This window comes from Hyaena hyaena, unplaced genomic scaffold (genome assembly GCF_003009895.1).
Source record: "Hyaena hyaena isolate Hyena2069 unplaced genomic scaffold, ASM300989v1 scaffold_130, whole genome shotgun sequence".
NCBI lineage: Eukaryota > Metazoa > Chordata > Mammalia > Carnivora > Hyaenidae > Hyaena > Hyaena hyaena.
In genome coordinates, this window is record NW_024080762.1 from 1,690,928 (window position 1) to 1,713,505 (window position 22,578).

The 22,578-nt window shown below is 35.1% G+C and overlaps 1 protein-coding gene across 3 annotated transcripts in view; it reads left to right on the plus strand.

Moving 5' to 3' along the window:
• Positions 1-22,578, plus strand: part of MYO9A (myosin IXA) — a 233,627-nt gene that overhangs the window by 122,564 nt on the left and 88,485 nt on the right. For all 3 annotated transcript variants that reach the window (XM_039237839.1, XM_039237840.1, XM_039237841.1), the window contains 8 exons: positions 473-583; positions 1,467-1,589; positions 3,178-3,327; positions 4,144-4,463; positions 5,068-6,672; positions 10,361-10,460; positions 10,969-11,181; positions 19,718-19,830. In XM_039237839.1, the coding sequence (XP_039093770.1) occupies positions 473-583; positions 1,467-1,589; positions 3,178-3,327; positions 4,144-4,463; positions 5,068-6,672; positions 10,361-10,460; positions 10,969-11,181; positions 19,718-19,830 (2,735 nt within the window). The remainder of the gene's footprint in view (positions 1-472; positions 584-1,466; positions 1,590-3,177; positions 3,328-4,143; positions 4,464-5,067; positions 6,673-10,360; positions 10,461-10,968; positions 11,182-19,717; positions 19,831-22,578) is intronic.

Below are 22,578 nucleotides of genomic sequence, written 5' to 3' on the forward strand. Positions count from 1 at the left end.
CATTAAAGGAAGAATCTGTCAGCCCTCTCATTAACCAAGGCAACTGGTAGAGTGGGGTAGGTGGTTTCTGAGTGAGATAATAGAGAAAAATCTTATAATTAAAAACAAAAATACAGATACTCTTGACTATATATATGTAGATTAATCTTGTTACAGATTTTTATAGGGATGAGACTATGTTGCCTCCTCCTGTGGGTAACTACATTCGTTTTTACCTTTGGAGGTCCTCTCCCTCTACAACTAGAGAGAAGCCTGGAAGCTTGGTTTCTCCTTTTTCCCTAGGGTCAGGCATTTAGAACTTTTCTGAAGCTACCACCTGGGGAGGTAAGATTTTCCTATCACCTCTGTTATGTCTTAACCAGGCAACCTCCAATTTTTAGATATTCAGAAGTTGACTATACTTATGAGAGAAACATTAATTTGGAGATCTCTTCTTCTAGGTTAATCTTTTTATCTATTTGCTTTGGTTTAGCTGCCATTAAGGTTCAATGATGCCTTGGTACTTCGTCAGCTTCGGTACACTGGGATGCTAGAGACAGTTCGAATTCGCCAATCTGGATACAGCTGCAAATATTCTTTCCAGGTGATGCTTTTATAGTGATATTTAAATCTATATACACATTATTAAATTATTCCTCTGTCTTATTTTTCATTTGGGACTCACTTTTTTATTTCTCTTATTTCATCCTTTCCATTCCATCTTTTGTAGACAGAACTGAAGAAGGATAGAAAGTACTCAGTTCCATTGAATGGAAGCAATCTTATTAAGCTTTTGTTATAATGGAATACAGTTCCTGGCTATTCTCCTTTGATCTGAATGTTTGCTAATACTAAGTTTACTCATAACACAGTGTAGTTCTTCCTATGGATTACTCCAGTAGTGGAAATAGTTCAGTCAGAGCCACCTGGTTCAAGAGAAGATTCCATTTAGTTTTCTGTAAAGTTTTCTCAGCAAGATTTTTCTTTCATAGTAAACTACCAGCAGGGCTCACAGTTATTCTCATCAGCTACTGCTGCTATGCGTATAGAAATTATGTTGAAGCTTTTCAGCAGCTGAGCATATTCTTTACTGTTTCTGGGAGGGAACATTTTGTTCTCATTTACACCCTGTAATAGCTGACACGTTTGCTTATTTTATTAAATAACTTTTTCTTTGGTCTTGTATACAACATTCTCAAAAGGGGTAATTAGTTTCTGCTTTTTTCTTCTTCCATTCCCCTTTGATAACAAAATACATATAACTCACTATCTTTTCTCCACCCCACCTCCATTTTACAATTAACTGTTTTATAGTTTTTTTAATTAAGAAGTAATTTCTTGGTTTCAGTCTGTTTAAAAGATGAGAAAAGGATCAATAAAAGGACAAATAGCTAGTTTAGACCATGTTTACATTTTACACGTTTTATAGTTTAGACATGTTTATAATTTTCTTGTGATTTTACAACATTTTTCTTTTCATTTTTCAGGATTTTGTGAGCCACTTCCATGTACTTCTTCCCCGAAATATTATTCCATCCAAATTTAACATTCAGGATTTCTTCAGGAAAATAAATCTTAATTCAGATAACTATCAAGTTGGAAAATCCATGGTAAATATAATCTATACGCTCCTTGTCAAATTTGAGTGATTTTTTATATTTAGATGTTAATGGTCATCTTTGCCCAGGAGAACATTTCTGAAAAAGATATTGTACCAGATATCATAAAGAAATTGATTAGGCCAAGATTTTTACTTAACATAGTCAGTATTAACCAAAGAGCTTCTGGCCAGGCTCTAGTTCTGCCTGTAGTTTTAACTGCCTAAAAACAATGTCTCCCTAGGTGTTCTACTGTAGCCTTCAACTCAGCTTGTCCAGAGGGACCTTATCCAGTTTCTCCTACTATCCTTATTTTTCAAGTACTCTTTTTCTCTCTCATCCTTTTTCTAGGTTCTTAGACTAAAAACTGTAATGATATTTGGCCTGAGCCTTCACTTTAATCCTTTCACAAAGTTCTGTTTCTTTTTTTCTCACAAATGATGCTCACATCACTCCCTTTTTCTTCATTCTTATTGCTGGCATTTTGGTCTGTTCCTTAGCTCTCACTTATAGTTCTCTTACAGTAATCCCTCATCTGATTTGAGTCTATTTGTCATTCCATTTAACTCAGTCTACCCATAGTATCAAAACCATCATCTTAATATACATTTCTTTCATGTTGGCTTTCTGCTCAATAAAATCTCCTGATAACCTCCCATTAAATTCAAGCATCGTTCTCTTCTTCAAGAACCCCCATATTGTGACTTCACATCATTTAATATTTTCTTTATGAAGATTATTCTGTTGTCTCCTATACATGCTGCCATGTACGTGTACATTTATTATTTCCTACTCCTTGTTTTGCTTAGGTAGAGTCCTCTGTCTCTTGCCCTTATAGTTTACTGTTTTCCTTTTTGTGTATCCAGTATCTCTTCTTTTTTAAAAATAGTTTTAAATTTTTGACAGAAGGGGGAGATGATGAATATTTAATTAGTTTGTGGGAATTACTTCTCAATGTATACATACATCAAAATGTCACATTGTACACCTTAAAGATATATAGGTTTTAATATCTACCTACTTTTAAGAGTGAAGTGCAAATTCTGTTTTCAGAGGGACAGAATGTTTAAGTTATATTTGTTTCCTCCTAAGTCCCTAAAGATTTATTAATGAAATGAAATAGTAAATAAAGTGATTAATAGCTTTGGGAAGCAAGCAGCCTTTGATGCATACTGGGTTTCAATAAGACTGTTATTATTGGTTTATTCATATTATGATCAAACTTCAAGATCTCTGGTTCCCAACTTTTTTGGCCCCACCCTAACATCCTTGAACACTATGACATTAACCAATGGTACAAGTGGCTCACGATGGCAGTGAATTTCCCAAGGGAATAATGGATCACAATCTCTAAAGCAATTTTGTATTCATCTTCACTATTTCATTTCCCCTTCTATAGTCTAATGTCTCTTTAATTTTTTTTTAATTTGAGAATGACTTCTTTGGATTTATCAATAGAAATATTTATCAGTATTGCTTTTCATGTCTTCCATTGCTATTTGTTCTTCTCTAAAGAAGCTTACCACTTAAAAAATGATTCATGAAACAAATTTCTCACTTCTTTGTAAGCTGTATTCCCCATCTTTCTTCTTTTTGGTAGGTGTTCCTAAAGGAGCAGGAACGACAGCACCTACAGGATCTGCTTCACCAAGAGGTGCTCCGCAGAATCATATTGTTGCAGCGATGGTTCAGGGTCCTGCTGTGTAGGCAACATTTCCTCCACCTAAGACAGGCATGCATCATTATCCAGGTGGGAAGTAAAGGATTCTTTGCATGAGATTTGCTAGTTTATTTGGTTTTTATTTTAGTAAATAAGATTTAACTGTGAGACATTTGAATAAGAATATACACTTCTTCATCGATGAAAATGTGTCCTCTTCATTTTTGAAATGTTCATGGCACCCAAAAGATTACCTGGTGTATAATAGACTATTGGTAAATATTGATGGAGTTGAAGTTAAATTAAATTGAATTTATAGCTATAATGTCTTATATGATACGGTTAGGGGCAAAGGAGTTACATGCTTTAATTTTTGTTTACATAGTTATTTTTATTTGATTGTTTCCTGAGTGATATTTGAGAGTTATATATACATTGTTGTTGCTCTATACTCCTCTTGGATGCTAGGTATCTTATTTCCTATTTTATCTATTTTATTTTCTTCTTCATTGATTTATATGATGACCATTCATTCTGTTCTCCTCCATAGGCCCTTTTCTGTTAATACAAGAAAATTTTTAGAATTTTAATCTTTGAACCATGTGCATGTTGACCTTAAACCCATTAATATTGGCAAAACTGTAGCATGAGAAGATAATGTCATTTGTCAAAGCATAAAAAACTTTTAAATTATTTTAAGTTCAGTAACTGTATTGAGGTTTTATTCTCTAAGAGCTGTTTTAGCCAAGCATATCTGGAAAGGGTAACTTTTTTTTCACTTTAATCATGCACAATTTAGCTATTTAGTCACTTCTAATTATGACATAATAAATTTATTATTTTTTTTTCTGTGAAAATGTGGTATAAGATATGACAACCATTTCTATTGTTTTGTCTTCCTCACAGCGATTCTGGAGGAGTTACCTAAATCAGAAGCAAGTCAGAAATGTAGCTGTGCAGAAGGATGCTTTAGTTATGGCTAGTGCAGCCACTCGTCTCCAGGCTTCCTGGCGTGCTCACGTGGAGAGGCAACGGTATTTGGAACTCCGGACTGCAGCCATCATCATCCAGCAGAGATGGAAGGAATGCTGTAGGCTGAGGCACATGGCTGCTGTCTGCATTCAGGCAAGATGGAAAGGCTACAGGGAAAGTAAGAGGTATCAAGAACAAAGGAGCAAAATTATCCTTTTGCAATCAATATGTAGAGGATTCAGAGCAAGACAAAGGTAATCTGTGTTGTTATGATAATTACTCCTTCTCTCTTCAAGTATTTTGTTTATACCTTTGCTCTAACGCTTGCCTAACTTGTATTAGAATTGGTTGTATACAGTTTTGTCTTTTCCACTAGGCTATGATGTTTCTAGCACATTGTATGTAATGTAACACAATGTAACCCACATTGTATGATCTCTAAAAGAAGCTAAACAGATACTTACTGAATTAAATTGGATTGAAAACCTACATGGACTATGGTTATAACTGCTAAGAGTTAATTTTACATTAGGTTGTCTTTAAAATTTGGCAATATTTAGTTGTTTTTAATGTCAGAAACTTTAATTTCATTTTTAAGGTGTACCTTTAAATAAAGATATTTTAAAATGAGAGCTTTACTTCTGAGTTAGTTTATGTTTTGACTAGATCCCTATTAAGATTAATGTACTTAATAAAATATCTCACTCATAGGAATAGAATTGTGAAATGTGCATCCAAGTTAGTTTAAGAAGAAAATTTTGAAACTTTCCATTTATTTCTTAAATTCTCGTTAAAATGTAATCTCTGTAGCATTAACTAAAAAATCTTTCTAACCCATTTTTTCCTCTTTTTATATAGATTTAAGGTTTTAAAAGAACAAAGACTGAAAGAAACAAAAGTAGAACTTGGGTTGGCAGATCCTGAGCCATATGGAGCTCTCGAAATTCAGGGCTCAGACCCTTCAGAATGGGAGGATTGTTCCTTTGACAACCGAGTGAAAGCTATAGAGGAATGTAAATCTGTGATAGAGAGTAATCGAATTATCCAGGAGAATTCAATGGACTGCTTGAAAGAGTCCCCAAACAAGCGACAGGAGAGAGCTAGAAGCCAAAGTGGTGTGGACTTGCAGGAACAAGTGATTGTAAGAGAGAGACCTAAGTCCTTGGAGGATCTCCACCAGAAAAAAGTAGGTCGGGCCAAAAGAGAAAGTCGGAGAATGAGAGAACTAGAGCAAGCTATATTTAGTTTAGAATTGCTGAAAGTTCGTTCTCTTGGTGGCATGTCTCCTTCAGAGGAACGTAGATGGTCTACAGAACTGATGCCTGAAGGCCTTCAGTCTCCACAGGGTACACCTGACAGTGAAAGCTCTCAAGGAAGCTTAGAACTTCTGAGCTGTGAGGAAGGCCAGAAGAGCAAACTCGAGTCCATAATTTTAGATGAAGGAGACTTGCATTTTCTGTCATCCAAAATATCTAGTAGTCCAAAATTTGATTCACAGGACAATGCCCTCAGTGCCTCAAATGATACTAACTATACAACAGTTGAAAAGGGGACACCATCTGACTCGGTGCATTTGAAGAATGGGACTATGAAGGAAAAACTGGTTTGCAGTTCTGAATCTATTACTTGTAAGCCACAGCTGAGAGAGCCCTTTATTTCAAATAGTCTGCCTACATTTTTTTATATTCCTCAACAAGACCCACTGAAAACAAGTTCCCAACTAGACACAGGTATCCAGAGAAACAAGCTCCTAGAAAGTGAAGAAACACTTTCAGCTCTTACTTTGGATATCAGCAGGGAAGCCAGAAAGTACCACTCCTCGGGAGAAAATCAAGTTGTTAGGTCTTTGAATACGGATTCTTCTAATACTGTGCTGAAGAAGTTAGAAAAGCTAAACACTGAGAAGGAAGAAAGGCAAAGGCATTTGCAGCAGCAGAATGAAAAAGAGATGATGGAACAGATTCGTCAGCAAACAGATATTTTAGAGAAGGAACGTAAAGCCTTCAAGACCATTGAAAGGCCAAGAACTGGGGAGTCATTCCTGGCACCATCTTTCCATCCATCAAAACAAAGAGTAGAGAGGCCTTCATCTCTCCTCATTCTGAATACTCCAAATAAGGGAGAACCCAATGTACTAGGGCCTCCATTTGTAACTGTAAAAGATGCAGCTCTTCTTCCAAAAGACAGCCCTTCTGCTCACCTATCCCAGAAGGACCGACCTGTCACCTTGTTCTTTGAAAGGAAAGGAAGCCCATACCAATCTACTAGTACCAAGGAATTATCCAAGACAGACAGAATGTGTACCCAAATGAACGTAGCCTGTAAACTTTCTAATAATCGTATTTCAAAAAGAGAGCATCATAGGCCAGCTCAGTCTTATATCCACAAATCTGATGGCCCTTCCAGAGATGGAACTAATAGGGTCATTTTCTTCACACCAAAGGACAGTATGAATATTTCCCTGTAAGTGAAATATTTATTTTCTGTATAAATGGGAAACTTTTTGGTGAATTTTATTAAGGTGCTTAAATCTACCTCAACTATTTGTATGGGTGCTACTGAAATGAGCCATTTTCTCTGTGTAAAAAAAATCCCCTAATTGTTGACTCTAGCAGATTCCTGAAATTGGATATAATTATACCATAGGGCTCTTTGACTAACCATAGATAGAGTTTTTTGGTTCCTCCTCATTAAGTGAGAAGGCATTTGTGAAGGTCAGTATGGTGCCTGAATATAGTAGGCTAAGCATTCAGCAAATGCTGGTTGTCTTAGATCTTTCAGGTGTGGCAAGTCCAAGGTTGTTAGTGTCAGACTTAAAAGTTAATATACTTTGTCCCAGCTATTGGCCTACTGGGTCTTCTCTGAGTACTTTATACTTTTTTTTATGTGTAGTAAAAAACAGAAAAAGAATAAAATTTACCATCGTAACCATTCTTAATTATATAGAGCAGTAGTGTTAACTATTTGCACATTGTTGTACAGTGGATCTGTAGAACTTTTTCATCTTGCAAGAGAAACTCTTATTACCTATCAAACAGCAACTACCCCATTCTCCTTATTCCAAGCCCCTGGAAACCACCATTCTTCTTTCCTCCCTCCCTCCCTCCCTCCCTCCCTTCCTTCCCTTTCTTTCTTTTCTTTCTTTCTTTCTTTCTTTCTTTCTTTCTTTCTTTCTTTCTTTCTTTCGGGGCGGAGGGGGAGAGAGAGAGCGCATGTGCACTTGAGAGCGGGTAGGGGGGGCACAGGACAGGGAGGGAAAGAGAAAGAATCTCAAGCAGTCTCCTTGCTTAGTGCAGAGCCAATATGGGGCTCAATCTTACAGCCCTCAGATCATGACCTGAGCTGAAATCAAGAGTTGGATGCTCAACTGACTATGCCACCCAGGCGTCCCTCTGGTGACCACCATTCTACTTTGTTTCTAAGAGTTTGACTACTTAAGTAGAAGTTCTTTATACTTGTAAGTTTTCTTAACTAGTGGTCACCATGAGAAAAGCCCTTTTTAAGTGGAACATAAAAACAAAGATGATAAAATTTAAGAAATTTTATTAAGTCTTTGTTGTATAGTGGACTCATTCAGTTCTTATGGGACAATGTCAGTATTTTGTTTTTAAATTTTTATTTTGGGTGGGAGAGGGAGAGAGAGAGAACAAGTGGCGGAAGGGCAGAGAGGGAGAGAGTCCCGAGCAAGTCCCACGCTCCATGTAAGTGTGGAGCCCAGTGCAGGGCTCAGTATCACAACCATGAGATTATGACCCGAGCCAAAATCAAGAGTCGGATGATCAACCAACTTAGCCATCAAGGTGTCTTGAGAATGTCAGTGTTTAAATGAAAGGGAGGGTATATATCTTAGAGCTAAAAATAATTACGTTTCACATTAACTATGAAAATAACCTTTTCACTCTTATCATAGCTTAAGCTTTTTAAGTCTTTTAGTCTTTAAAATTATGTACAGATTTTATGGAAACCCTTTGTAAATATGAGCAAAAGAGCACTGATATTTTATTTTTCCATCAGGGGTTTCTGTTTGGTATTATGAAATGCAGCTGGATTAAATGACAGCTTGAGGTCTATACTTGCCCATTAACCTAGAGATTGCCCAAAAGTTCAAAGACTTTGTGTAAGCATATATAAGCCCATCAGAGAGTTAAAAACATTATTTCCTTTCATTCTCATTAAGTTCAGTGATGGGAGGGGTGTGTGTGTGTGTGTGTGTGTTGGTATTATGTTTGTGTAGTTGTTGGATCTATGAATCAGTTCTGTAAATGGCTTACTTATAGATTTCAAAAACATTGATCATTCTTGTCAATTCTTGTAACTACTTTTATCATTTTTCCAAGGTAAACAATCTTAAGGATACTTGATCTAGTTTGCTTTGTCTCATTAAGATCTATTTATCACCAAAATGATTGTGTTAGGTTGTTTCTGTGAAAGCTTAAGTAAAATTCATATTTAAAAGCTTCTCTTGTTGTATAAGTAATAATACTAGAAATCTTAGCAATTTATAGAGTTCTAAATGTTGGTGTTTCTAAATTATTTTGTCCAGTTCCCACATATTGTAAGTGAGCTCACTGGGCCTATAGAGATGAAATGACTTGTTCAAGATCACATATGGAGAGAAATAGCTGGGAATGGAACTTGAGTTTCATGATTAGGAATTGCCATTGGATTTCATGATTAGGAAGTAATTTTAGATTAGTGATCTTTCTATAGAAAAGAAATGCACTTTCCATAGATAAAGTGCATAGTGGCTTTCATCTGGTTAATGATGAAGAACAAAAAAGAAATCATGGAGAAATATAAAGAAAATGCTGTGATTTTAAAAGTTGGCTAGGGTGTTCAGGTGCTGTCAAAGTTCCTGATAATTGTTTCCCTGTTTTGAGAATAAATCAAAGGCCAATAGACTTTAATGTGGCAAGATAGATTTTAATAAAAGGGAATCTTTTAGGATAGCCTACGATTGCTAGGTTTGATCATTCATTGGTCAAAAAGGGAGATACCATAGATGCCTTTAGCTAGGGAAGATTTCATCTATTTAAGGTTGTTTAGGGATTTATGCATAGGGTAAAGGACAGTATAACCTCTTATGGCCCCTCGGTCTTCATTTGTAAAAATTAAATGGAAGATTTTGCATGAGAGAGCAGTTAGTCTGCCAACTTGTATCATGTTAGTGTGTACTTTAAACCCACCACTATGTTAGAAGGTAAGGTATGATTCTCAGTGAGCTTATAGCTCTGCTAAGGAGAGGTTAGTGGTATGTTGATAAATTTTAAGACTCATGGTTCTGAGTTAAGGTAGATAATTGGGGCCATGCAAGTACTGGATTTTGTTCAGAATTTCAGCAGGTATCCATTTCTACATAGAATATAATGATAAAGTAGTCACATCATGTGGTTATTTAAGCAAAATTAAAGTTTCATAAACACTGGACTATCTGCTTGGACTATCTTTTAACTTGGTAACAGTTACTTTATCCTTCTAGTGTTGATTTTGTTCTGTATAACAATTAAAAAAATTTTTTTAATGTTTATTTTTGAGAGAATGCGAGTCGGGGAGGGGGGGAGAGAGAGAGAGAGAGAGAGGGAGACATAGAATCCAAAGCAGGCTCCAGGCTCTGAGCTGACAGCACAGAGCCCAATGAAGGGCTTGAACTCATGAACCATGAGGTCATGACTTGAGCCAAAGTCGGACACTTAACCGACTGAGGCAACCTCATTGCTCTGTATAACAATTTTAAAACTAAGATAGTTATCAGATATTTTATAATGATTAGAATAAAAGGTCCCTTCTAAGACTAATTTTAAAGATTTGGGAATGTAGTATTTTCCCTTATCAAATCCATTTGTTTTCTTTAGTTAATTCTGCTGCTACTATTCTTAAACATATGCATAATAGAATATACCCAGTGATTATTAGGGATAGGCTTCCAGTAATTCAATCACATATGTTAATTCTTGATAATACTATTAATCAGGGTAGGCAGAAAAACATTGATATGTTGTTTTAGGAACTGGATAAGATCAGGAAATATTTATGTAATATGCTAGAATTCTTTGACTTGGCTTGTTAGGTCATATTTCATATTGTACTTTAAGACTATTGCCATGCGATGTCTGCTAGGAATTGAAATGTAATCCTGTTGGTTTATCCTAAGTGTCCAGAAGGAAGCCTTAAGCAGTGGAAATCCTCTACTCCATAAACAAGATGAACCAAATTGGAAACCTGTGAAGTTAACTGGGCCGGGCCAAGGAGAGGTAAGAATTGAATTTTATCTCGCTTATACAACATAGATGCACTTATTTTGGAAATTATTATTCTAATAAGTAGAGCACCTCATTTATACATTTACTCCCAAGTGTTTATGGGAAAGAAGCCATGAGTTAAGTCTGTTATACTTAGGGAGGTGTACTTCAGGGAAGGAATGGTGTATAAAATCCCAGATTATGTTTACAAAAAAGACTTTTCTTAAAAAAAGAAGGCAGTTTATGCAAGTGACTTTGGTGACATATTATGGCAGTGAAAAAAGACTTCCTTGGCTATGGAGAACAGTATAGATTTAGCTTCCATTCGTGTTCTTTGTCCAGAGTAATGTATATGGATTGCTTTTGGTTATCTCTGTCACTTCTAGTAGAGAGGATACAGTGGGGTGGAGGGATGTTTCAAGAAATTCATGAGCTCTCTGATGTCTTTCATTGACATCATCTCCAAAAAAACCAAAACAAAACATTGTTGTGTTATTTGTTTTATCATTTGGTCAAGCAGGTTGCCAGACCGGCCCATAAAAAGAAAGCTCGAATGGCGCGGACGCGCTCCGATTTCTTGACTAGAGGTACTTTTGCCGATGGGGAGGGGGATACAGAGGAAGATGATTACGATGACATTATTGAGCCCATTCTCTCCCTTGACCAAGCTTCTCACTCTGAGCTAGGGCCTGCACCCAGCCTGGGTCAGGCCTCTCACAGTGACTCCGAAATGGTAATTTTATAGCAATATAAGAAAAATAGGGAACAAGCAAATCTAATGGGAATAGTGACTAGTCTTTGCTAATCTAAAGCTAACCTTCACAGCTTCTTCCTTGTATAATGGTTTGTACATGGGAAACCTCAGTGAACACAGCAATAAAACTAAACCTTAATTTAATAAGACCAGATAAAGGGCACTTTAACAGCATTTCTCAAATCATAAATTAGAGAAAGTTAGGGTTATTTAATTTAGTACTAATGTAGAGATTTTTTGTTATATCTTAAAAAGTCTAAAGCAGGGGCCACCAACTGTTTTCTGTAAAGGGTCTGATAGTAAACATTTTAGCTGTTCTTGGTCAGCTCTGCTGTTGTAAAGTGAAAACAACCATAGATAATAACTAAACAAATAGGCAGAACTGTGTTCCAGTAAAACTGTTTACAAAAACAGTGGGCTGTATTTGACCTGCTGGCCATAGTTTGCCGATTGATCCTTGGTCTAGTAAATTGAGTATTGTTAAATACTTCATTCGCTTTTAACTGAAATGGTACTCTCCTATCTTTTTTTTTTTTTTTTTTTGCTTTTGGCCTTTAAACTTGCTTCCCTCCACAATTATTTAGTAATTGAAATAAACGTGATTTTTTTTTTTAAGTTTATTTATTTTGTGAGAGAGAGAGTGAGCACATACAAGCAGGGGAAGGTCAGAAAGAAGAAGAGAGCCCAGTGCGGGGCTTGAACCCACGAACTGTGAGATCACGGTCTGGGCCGAGATTGAGTCAAACACTTAACTAACTGTACCACCCAGGTACCCCTTAACATGAAATTTTAACAAATGAACAATGCCAAAAATGTTTTCCTGGACCAACCTATCCAGGTAGAAGTCTGTATGTAATGTGAATTTGGACTAATCACAAATTATAACATTGGAGTTTGAATAAAGCTGCACTTAGTCAAAATATTTGACTAAGAATATAACTTGATCATCATATTTCATCCAAAATTAGGTATATATAGTTTGACAGGTATGCATGTATTTATGGATATAAAATGTTTGATTTTGGAATTGTCCTGGAAAATCCACAATATAAGGAGTCTGTACGTCTAATATGTACTAAAACATTATCACTCATCAAATGGAGTGATATATGCAGTTTATTTCTATGCATATCCTTAATTAAGTTGGGTTTCTAATGTTCTTCTTTAGTATGTGTTCATTATGGGAGAAAAATTTTAGGTTGGTCTTCTTTTGACGTACTAAATATTTTATCTTTGAGCTGTTGTAAGCTGTTTGTGCCAAAGAATTATATTTTCTGCTAATTTCTAGAATACCCTCATTGTCTTCATCTTCTGTTAGAAATAGACCCCATTTTTAAATGATAATATTGGTATTCTAAGAAAGAAAAAATAAAAATAGAAAAAATGTATGACTAGTTCTTTAATTAGACAAATGAGTCATAACCCTGAGCTAAACCATAGGGTTGTAAAAGTTAGAAACAATCTGTCTGTCTATTAATATATGTAACCAGAGCCAAAGCCTTCTCTTCAGTGTAGGGTAAAGTAACTCCATTTTGGAGGTGCCCTGTTTTTGAGTTATAAATAATAAAACGTACTCTACCATGTGATTAGTAGTTACAGATGAAATTATGTTACAGAGCAACTAATTTTACTGAAAAGTACTTTTTTTTTAGTGTAAATAGGGAGCATACTTAAATTATTCTCGAAAGCGTACGTAGATTTTTCATTAGTGGAAGAACTTAGCATTTGTTAATTGCTGTTTTGTTCCTGAGAGTTTTCTTTGTTACAAACCTTAGTCCTTTTGGTGGTAGAATTCTTCCTCACTGAAATCTCTTACTGAGATGAACTGGAAGTTGGGCTTTCTGCTTGGAGCATTTGGTCCCCTTTAAGGGTTCTAGCTGGTAGCCTCTGCCTATGATTCTGTTCACCTGCTTTTGACGGTCACTGCATGCCAGTAGTTGTAGAGCACTCTGTATCCCTGCACAGTGTATATAGCCCCAGCTTTTTCACTGTCTTTCTGTTTCATCACTAGCTATTTTAGGAACAGGTGGTGGTGGTTGTTTCTGGTGGACACTTGCATGAAGAAGCTTTGCTTTCTAGAATATGCTGATAGATACTAATTGGGGTTGGGGTGGGAAGGGTAGAAACAGTTTAAAATGTGTTTCTGTTTGTTTATTTTGAAAATATGCCATGTTCTAATGTTATCTGTTATTGTGAAGACGAAGACTAATTGTTTATAAATGGGATCTACTGAATTCTCAAAAATTCAGGTATCTCCAGGGTTTTCAATAGGCTTGATTTTTCTAGGCACATGGATTTTTAAAAAACTGGATTTTTTTTTTTTTTCTGGACAAAGTGATCATCCTATCACTCTGACATTCGCTAAAAAGAGTGTCATTCAATCTTGGAAGAAGCCATCTTACCTTTCTACTTGTGAAATAACTGATCCAGTGGGATAAAGACTGTTATAAATGAATTACCTGAAGAGAATTTGATAAGCACTACCTCTGGAATTCATCAGTGGTTAATTAATTAAATTAACATTAATTAATTGTTACCTACTAGGAGGAGTGGAAAGAGTAGTAGTTTCCTCCTTTGGTGTTTTTTTTTTTCTTTAAACTTTCTGCCTTTAATTCTGCCATGTGAGTAACTGTTTAATCTCTGTATGCTGCTCTCATTCAGTTCTATCCATTGTGTCGGCTTTTACCCAAGAATAATGATATATTCTGTCATGTAATATATATATATTTTTTAATGTTTTATTTATTTCTAGGAGAGAGAGAGACAGCATGAGCAGGGGAGGGTCAGAGAGAGGGAGTCACAGACTGAAACAGGCTCCAGGCTCAGAGCTGGCAGTCAGAACAGAGCCCAAAAAGGGGCACGAACCCACAAACAGAAAGATCAAGACCTAAGAGAAAGTCGGACGCTTAACCGACTAAGCCACCCAGGCGCCCCTGTCATGTAATATTTTTGAGAAAGTTTTCATATAGTTTTTTAGTCTCACAGTATTCTAGATAGTAAGTGAGTTAGTCACATCATTTCTATTCCTTATTAGTAGGACTGGTATAGGTAACGTTATGTTTTCTCTGTCTTTCCCTAGATGGAAAGTAATCATCTCTATGGGCATGACTTCTAAATAGCTCTCCAAAATTTGTCTTCTTTATCTCCAGTATGATAAACTTCTCATTTTATCCCCAAACCTACTGTCAACTTCCTGTTTCTCTTTGTTATTCTCTGAGACATTCATGAGTCCTTATCTATGTTGAATTTTCCTTCTCACCACTACTCACTCCACAGAAGATTGCCAGAAAAACCTGTAGATAGAGTAAGGCTAAGTTTTTTATCTTATTTTACAGTAAAGGAAAATCCACCTTGATTAGGTCTCAGAAAGGGGAAGCCTCAGGAGAGGATGTTTATAAAATTTTAGAACCTGGGCTGGTGATTTTGAGATGGGTCTTGGAAATTAGAAATCTGGTTGATATTGAACAGAGTTTGACATGAAAGGTTTGGATTGGCAGTCCCAGCACAGCAGCCATACTGTTGAATCAATTAGTATTTATATATGGATTGTTCATAGCATCGCAACTCTGCTCTTTAAAGATGTGGTAGAATTTCCCTATGAAACCATCTTGGATTGGTACTTTTTTATGGTATATTTCCTTGTTTCCTGTATTTCTTCTAGAGAAATTAGTCTCATAAGCTTTCAATCTGAGGGAGTCAATTTTGATAATTCATTTTTTCTTATGAAATTATTCATTTCATCTAATTTTCTAGATTTATTTGCATAGAGGTCTGGAAATAGTCCCATGATTTTTAAAAAAATCTGTTTCAATGGTTATTTTTCTTTCATCATTTCGTATTTTGTAGATTTGTTGTTTTTTCCTTTTTCCTTTTAAATTAGCTAGTCATTTGTCTTTGTTACTTTTTTCCAAAATAACAGAATTTTTATTTATTGTATCTAGTGTCCCCATGCCCCCATTCCCCACTGATTTCCATTTTTACCTTTATTTCCTTATATTTTCTTTTGGTTTACTGTCTTCTTTTGCTACATTTTTAGTGGGGAATTTAATTCATTATTAAAGTTATTTTTATTGGTACAGGTTTTTAAGGCTATGAATTTTTTTCTGATCACTACTTCAGATGTATCTTGTTTGTTCTAATGTGTTTAAGTCTTCAGTTGTTGTTTTCTTTGTTACTTAATATGTGGTCAGTTTTTGTGACTGTACCTTGTGCATTTTTTAAGAAGGTTTATTCTGTATTTAGAATGTAAAATTTCAATATATAACCATAATTTCTTCCTTACTGATGAGGTGTTTATCTTCTATATACTTATTATTATTTATACCGCTGTTTTATACAGAGAATGTTGTGTTAAAGTTTCCTATTATTCACCATGAATTATGGCTTTTCATATTAAAAAGTGTTCTTTGTCACATTCAGTGCTTTTTGCTTGAATTCTACTTAACCAATAATATCATAGCCTCTATTTTCTTAATTATTTCCATTTGCCTAGAATACGTTTACTCGTTCCTTTATTTTTAGCCTTTCTGAACCCTTTTGTTTGAGATGCATGTTTTATATGCATTATAGTTGGTTCCTACTTTGTGAACCAAATTAAAATTTTTTGGCCTTATATATGAGTTAAATCCATTTATTGATATAACTGATAGATTCAGTCTCAACTCTTAGAATTTTATGTTATTCTGCATTATGTTAAGTTTGCTGTTTGTTGCTTTTTTCTTTCACTTTTTAAAATTTCTTTTGATATGAGGTGGTATGCTCTTTTTCTCTGGGTTTGTATATAACTTTTAAAAATGCCCTTAATTTACCATATTTTAATTTAATCTATTATTCTTAAGTTAGTTGTTTGTAAACAATATTTTTTAATTCTTACCAGTTTTGGCACAACTATTGATAAATTATTCTATTCTACGTTTCTTCTGTTTTTTAGGCTTTTACTTTTGCTTAGTCAGAACATTTAATTTTACATTCTTTGACTCTAGTCCCCACCTTTATTTTTTGTCTTAGAGCTATTAAATATCTGAAATGATCATATCAAATATTTTGCTGAAGTTTCCATATTTATCTCTCAATTGGTTGTACCTTTTCTCCTAGTACTTTACTCAGGAAGGCTATACCTCTGGAATTCCCTTGATATTTGAAGGGACATCTTGGCTACATATAAAATCCTTGATTCATACTTTAATTCATACCTGAGGTTTTGAAAATGCTATTTTGTTGTCTTACTTTATTCCTTATTTTTGGAAGTCTGTTACCAGTCTAATTCTCTTGCTCTTACAAAGAGTTATTGGCTTTTTTTACTTGAAGACCTTCAGGCTTTCTTTCTTTATATCTAAAATTTAGGATATGTCTTCAATTTGATCATCACAGGTTAAGTTATCCCATATACCTGCAGGACTTCTGTGTGTGTGTGTGTATGTGTGTGTGTGTGTATGTGTGTGTGTATAAATTTGGGCTTTGCCTTATTTTTTGAAACACTTTCATAGATTACAGCTTTAGATATTGTGTTCTATTCCTTGTTTTGTTTTCCTTGTGTAGGGACTCCCAATTATAAATAATTTTTATCTTCTTTTCTTATCTTCCATCTCAACCACTTTCTCTCTGACTCTTTTTATTAATTTCTTTTTAATCACTTTATATTCTTTATTATCTTCCTGCCTTTGTTTAATCCCTTTTGAATTTGTATTTGTATATTTTCTCCCTTGGGCATCTTCTAAGTTATTCTTTACTATATTTTTATTTCTTTCCTGCGTTCATTCCATTCCCTTTGCTTCTTCCTGGTTTTTCTAGGGAGTGGGGAGCTCATTTCTGTTTTTAATTTTTGAATTTCTGATTAATATGGTATTTCATATATGTGAAGTTTTAAATTCATTTTTGATTTACGGTTTTCTGCTTCATGCTTGGTTTTTGTTTGTTCAGTGCGAGATGGGTTAATCAATTGAATTTTGGTTCTCATTTTCTTTGTTTTCTTATTGTAGCTTGTGTAGATTTTGTATATCTTAATTTATGCATGTTCATTTGGGATAGTTTATAAGTAACTTGATTTCAAGGGCTTCCCCTTCTGTCTGTGTAACAAGGATAAATTTCTTTTATAGGCAGCCTGTTTTGACTCTGTTAGTTTGTGTGTGTGTGTGTGTGTGTGTGTGTGTGTATGTGTGGTGAAGGCATTGTCGTGTCCTCCATTTTTTGCTTCTTTTTTTGCCTTGCTAGATTCTAAATTTTACACTTTTACTTCTTTTTGCTTTCACTACTCAGTCTCCAGAAGGCACCCCTTTCTTCTTTTTTACTTTCATTTTCCTCAGAAGCAGTGTTTTTAAAAATATGTCACCTTGGAGGCACCTGGATAGGTCAGTTGGTTAAGTGTCCAAGTTCAGCTCATGATCTCAGGTCATGATCTCACAGTTCATGGATTTGAGCCCCACATCGGGCTCTGTGCTAACAGCTCAGAGTCTGGATCTTGCTTCAGATTCTCTGCCTCCGTCTTTCTCCCTTCCCTCCCTGTCTTTCTCTGCTCCTTCCCAACTCCTACTCCGTCTCTATCACAAAAATAAACAAACATTAAAAAATTAAAAACAAAAATATGTCACTTTGAATCACACGCAGTTTTAAGTCCTTTTGTCAGTTCTCTGATCTCCTAATCCTCAGCATTTATGTCAGTTTTGGGTCACTATAGATGGATTAATTTTTTTTTCTTTGTCAGTCATATACTGTTATTGCTTTGCATGCCTAGTTTATTATTGGATGCCCGATATTGTGAATTTGTCTTATTGGGTGCTAGATACTTTTGTATTTACTTAATATTCTTGAGACTGTTATTTCCAGTAATATTCTAGAACTTGGTTCTGGAAACAGTTTATTCCTAAGCAATTAGGTCTTCCTTTTAAGATTTGTTAGTCTCATTGTATTGAATATTGGAAATTTTTTAAAAGAGTAGCTTTCAGGTGTTCTCACTGCCAGAACACAAACCATGTGAGGAGATGATATGTTAAATAAGTCTGGCTGTAGTAATCATTGTAATATGTATATGTAAATCGAGTAATACGTTCTGTACTTAATATACAGTTTTTATTAAATAAAACAAAGACTTGTTAGGCTTAAACAGAGCAATAGTTCACCTAGGGCTCATTATTCTTGACTATTGAAGCAAGATCCTCTGTGTACTTCACTCAGTGCCCTGGGAATCATAAAGTTATATATTCTGACTCTTGGGCACAAGCACTATTACTGGGATTTTGTAGGAGTGAGTTTCTATTACCTTTCATCCTTTTAGGTGGTCGTTTGCCTGGTCTTGGGTAGTTGTCTGACATAGAAGTGTTGATGATACTAAGTTAAATAACTTATGAAGATCTCTAGAATCTTTATTTGTGCATCTCTTTCCTCTTCAGTACTCTGTCTTTTGGTCTCTAGTCACCTTGGTCTCTCTGGACTTCAGCTTCATGTGTTCAACTCAGAGCGTCCACCAGGGTTTACGTGAACTCTCCCTCCCTGTGTCACAGCCTGGAAACTGCCTAAAGGCACTAGGCTGGGGAAGCTGAAAGGCCTACTTCTTTTGTTTCCCATCTCTCAGGCATCCCTGTCCATCATCTTGATAACTGCTGGTTCTTAAGATTTTGTCTGAGTTTTTGTTTTGTTTTTGTTTTTGGTTGTTTCAGACAGGAGGATAAAACAGGTTCCTGTTACTTCTTCTGGCCAGAAGCAGAAGTCTGTTCTTTAAATTTTAACAAACCACATTATTTTCTATTTCAGTTGTTAAGGCCATAGTCAAGCAGACTAAAAGGCTAAAGAAAACATCCTATACTTATAGAAAAATGAAACACTAGGAAATGATTTGAATAGGTAACAAGAATTTTTCTCCTCCAAATTTTAAAGGGGCACATTGTAAACAAATGGAACAATAATTGCCAATTGAAATTCAGGTCCCAGTTTGATAAAGCCATGTAAGTCATTTATAGTATAGAGCATTAGTGGTGATAATGATCTTTAATTGTTTGGTCTTTGGGTTTGTTTTAAATCTTCCTTTGATCTAGCTTTTTAAAATCCTTGACTGGGTATATAATAAGAATCTATAATAGCATGTTAGGTCATAATAATTATTACCTTGTAGGGACAAATAAAAGGAGGCATGAAATACTATACTTAGTATTCTAGATTTATCAGATCCTGGATCTTTTGTCTGTAGATTTATCAGATCCTGGATCTTTTGTCTGTATCTTTATTTGGCTTTGATTTCTTTCATACCTTTCCACTTGATATTCATTGTTAAGTTGTCAGAAAACATGAGCTGGTAGGTACTATTCAGCATTTCATTGACCCAGGTTCTCTTTACTTCAGATTACTAGGAAGTTAATAAAGTTTTTAGTAGGTTCTTTTATTTCAATGAGTTGCTGAATAATATGAATGTATTTTTATATATTTTTAATAGATAAAATTCTCAATTCTATAACTTGAGTTTTAATTACAGTGCTGTCTTATAGTTACTTGGTTTTAAAGTCTTCCATATATGTAATTATTACAGACATCACAGCGATTTTCTTCAGTTGATGAAGAAGCAAAGCTTCATAAGACTATGTCTCAAGGAGAGATTACAAAATTGGCAGTGAGGCAGAAGGCTTCAGATTCGGATATAAGGTATATACACCGAGTTAATAGGGGTATTATCATTTTATTTATTAATTGACTATAATTTATACTTAGCCTCCTGTAAGAAGCAAATTGTTAGAGCAGCTGGTTTTGAAACTTACCTATTTTTCAACAAGTATTACGTACTTACTGTGTGACAGGCACCTGATCAGATTTACATGAGGAGCTTTATGTTTAGCACTGTGATTTGGATGAAGTCTTTAAATCATTATATAACTTGTGATTTTTTTGTTGTAAGAGAAGGGAGATTAGACCAGATGACAGTGAAAATATTTTCCAGCTTTGGATTTGGATTCTGTTCTGAATTAAGTGTTTTACAAATGGAACTGGAAAAGACTGCCAGGAAATAATTCTCTTGCCTTTAAGAGAATATATGGAGTTGTTATTTGACAAGTAAATATCTTTGTCTCTTATTGTGTTGTAGAAGGCAGTTGGGCCTTCACGGAACACCTGAAGATTACATTGAAATCTCTCTGGTTCTTAGTCCTATTAAAGACTGCTTCCTTAATGTGTATAGAGGCATAATCCAAGATAATGCAAATCCTGACCAGATTATGTTAGAGATCAAATTTTGGGAAAAAGATATACCGTAATAGGAAGAACATACGGCTGGAAATAGCAGGTTAAATATATAAACTTAATTTCTATTTCCTCCTCCAAAATTGTTAAAACAACAAAACCTATGTAGGACAAACAACAACAAAGTATAAAACAGTTAGAGACAACAATAATAAAATTGTGGAATCCAAAAAGCAAATAGACAAATTTTAAATGTCTTAATAGAAGAAAGCTGAATCATAAACCATCTGGGTAAACCTGAAAAAAAAGCTTCTGGCTGACTGATATTCCCCAGTCCTAGCAGAAAGCTGGAGATTTATTCTCTGGAAAGGATAAAATAGAAGATCTCTTTACTTGGAGTACTCAGATACATTTGAGGACTGGGATATATATTTGGAATAAGGAGATTTAATCATGTTTACATACTGAATATTAAGATTCCCCCAGCCTTTTCTTCCTTTCAGCTTCCACATTTCATATATCCCCTATGGGATATATGGTTCGAAAAGTCTTTGGGACTTTTGTACAACCTTCAAGGAAAGACCTAGAGGTTTTGGTATTAGGGACTCTCCCTACAAAATGGACTAGCCAGATAACCATACAAGGAAGACCAGTTTGGAAGCTCCACCTTTGCACCCTAGAACTTCCAAACAGTGCTTCTTTTCAGCCCTATGTTTTATCACTGCATTTGAAGAAACATCTTATATCAAAGAACCTAAAACTAATGGATCTAATACAACTTGGAAGAAATAAACTATGCAGGAGAAAGGAAACTTCAGGACAGACAAGGGAAACTAATCAGCCTTCTGCATAAATATAACTGCAAACATGGAACCAAACAAAGTGCATGAAAGACAAACATTTATTGTTAAAAGGGCCTTTGAAAACTAAAAATATGATAGCATAAAGAAAGAACTAGAATATTTGAAAAGAAAGTTGAGGACATATCTCTGAAGGTTGAGCAAAAAGACAAAGAGATGAAAGAGACAAGAAAAGATAAGAAAATTGTTTGGGGCTATAATCAAGACAGTATGGTATTGGCTCAAGAACAGACACATAGATCAATGGGACAGATAGAGAACCCAGAAATGGACCCACACATGTACGACCAACTAATCTTTGACAAAGCAGGAAAGAATATTCAATGGAAAAAAGAGTCTCTTCAACAAATGGTTTTGAGAAAGCTGGACAGCGACATGTAGAAGAATGAACTAGACCACTTTCTTATACCATACACAAAAATATATTCAAAATGGATGAAAGACCTAAATGTGAAACAGGAAACTATCAAAATCCTACAGGAATCCTACAGAAAACAGGCAGCAACCTCTTTAACCTCAGCTGCAGCAGCTTCTTACTTGACCTGTCTCTAGTGGCAAAGGAAGCAAAAGCAAAAATGAACTATTGAGACCTCATTAAGATAAAAAGCTCTGCACAGTGAAGGAAATAATCAACAAAACTAAAAGGCAACCTATGGAAAGAGAGAAAGTACTTGCAAATGATATATCTGATAAAGGGTTAATACCCAAAATATGTAAAGAATAAAACTCAACACTCAAAAAATGAATAATCTAATTAAAAATGGGCAGGAGATATGAGTACACATTTTTCCAAAGAAGACATACAGATGGCCAATAGGCACATGAAAACATGCTCAACATCACTGATTGTCAGGAAATACAAATCAAAGCTATAATGAGATATCATTTCACACCTGCCAGAATGGCTAAAATCAACAAGACAAGAAATAGCGGTGTTGGTGAGGATATAGAGAAGGGGGAACCCTTTTACACTGTTGGTGGGAAAGCAAACAGGTGTGGCATTCTGGAAAACAGTACGGAGGTTCCTCAGAAACTTAAAAAATAGAACTACTCTATAATCTGGCAATTGCAATACTATGTGTTTACCTAAAGGATACAAAAATACTGATTCAAAAGGATACATGCACCCTGATATTTAAAGCAGCATTATCTGCAAAGGCCAAATTATGATTAACAGTTCAAGTGTCCATTCACAATTAGATAAAACGTGGTGTATATACATAATGGAATATTACTCAGGCATCAAAAAGAATGAAATCTTGCCATCTGCAACAATACGGATGGAGCTAGAGAGTACTGTGCTAATAAGCAAAATAAGTCAGAGAAAGACAAAAACTATATGGTTTCATTCATCCAT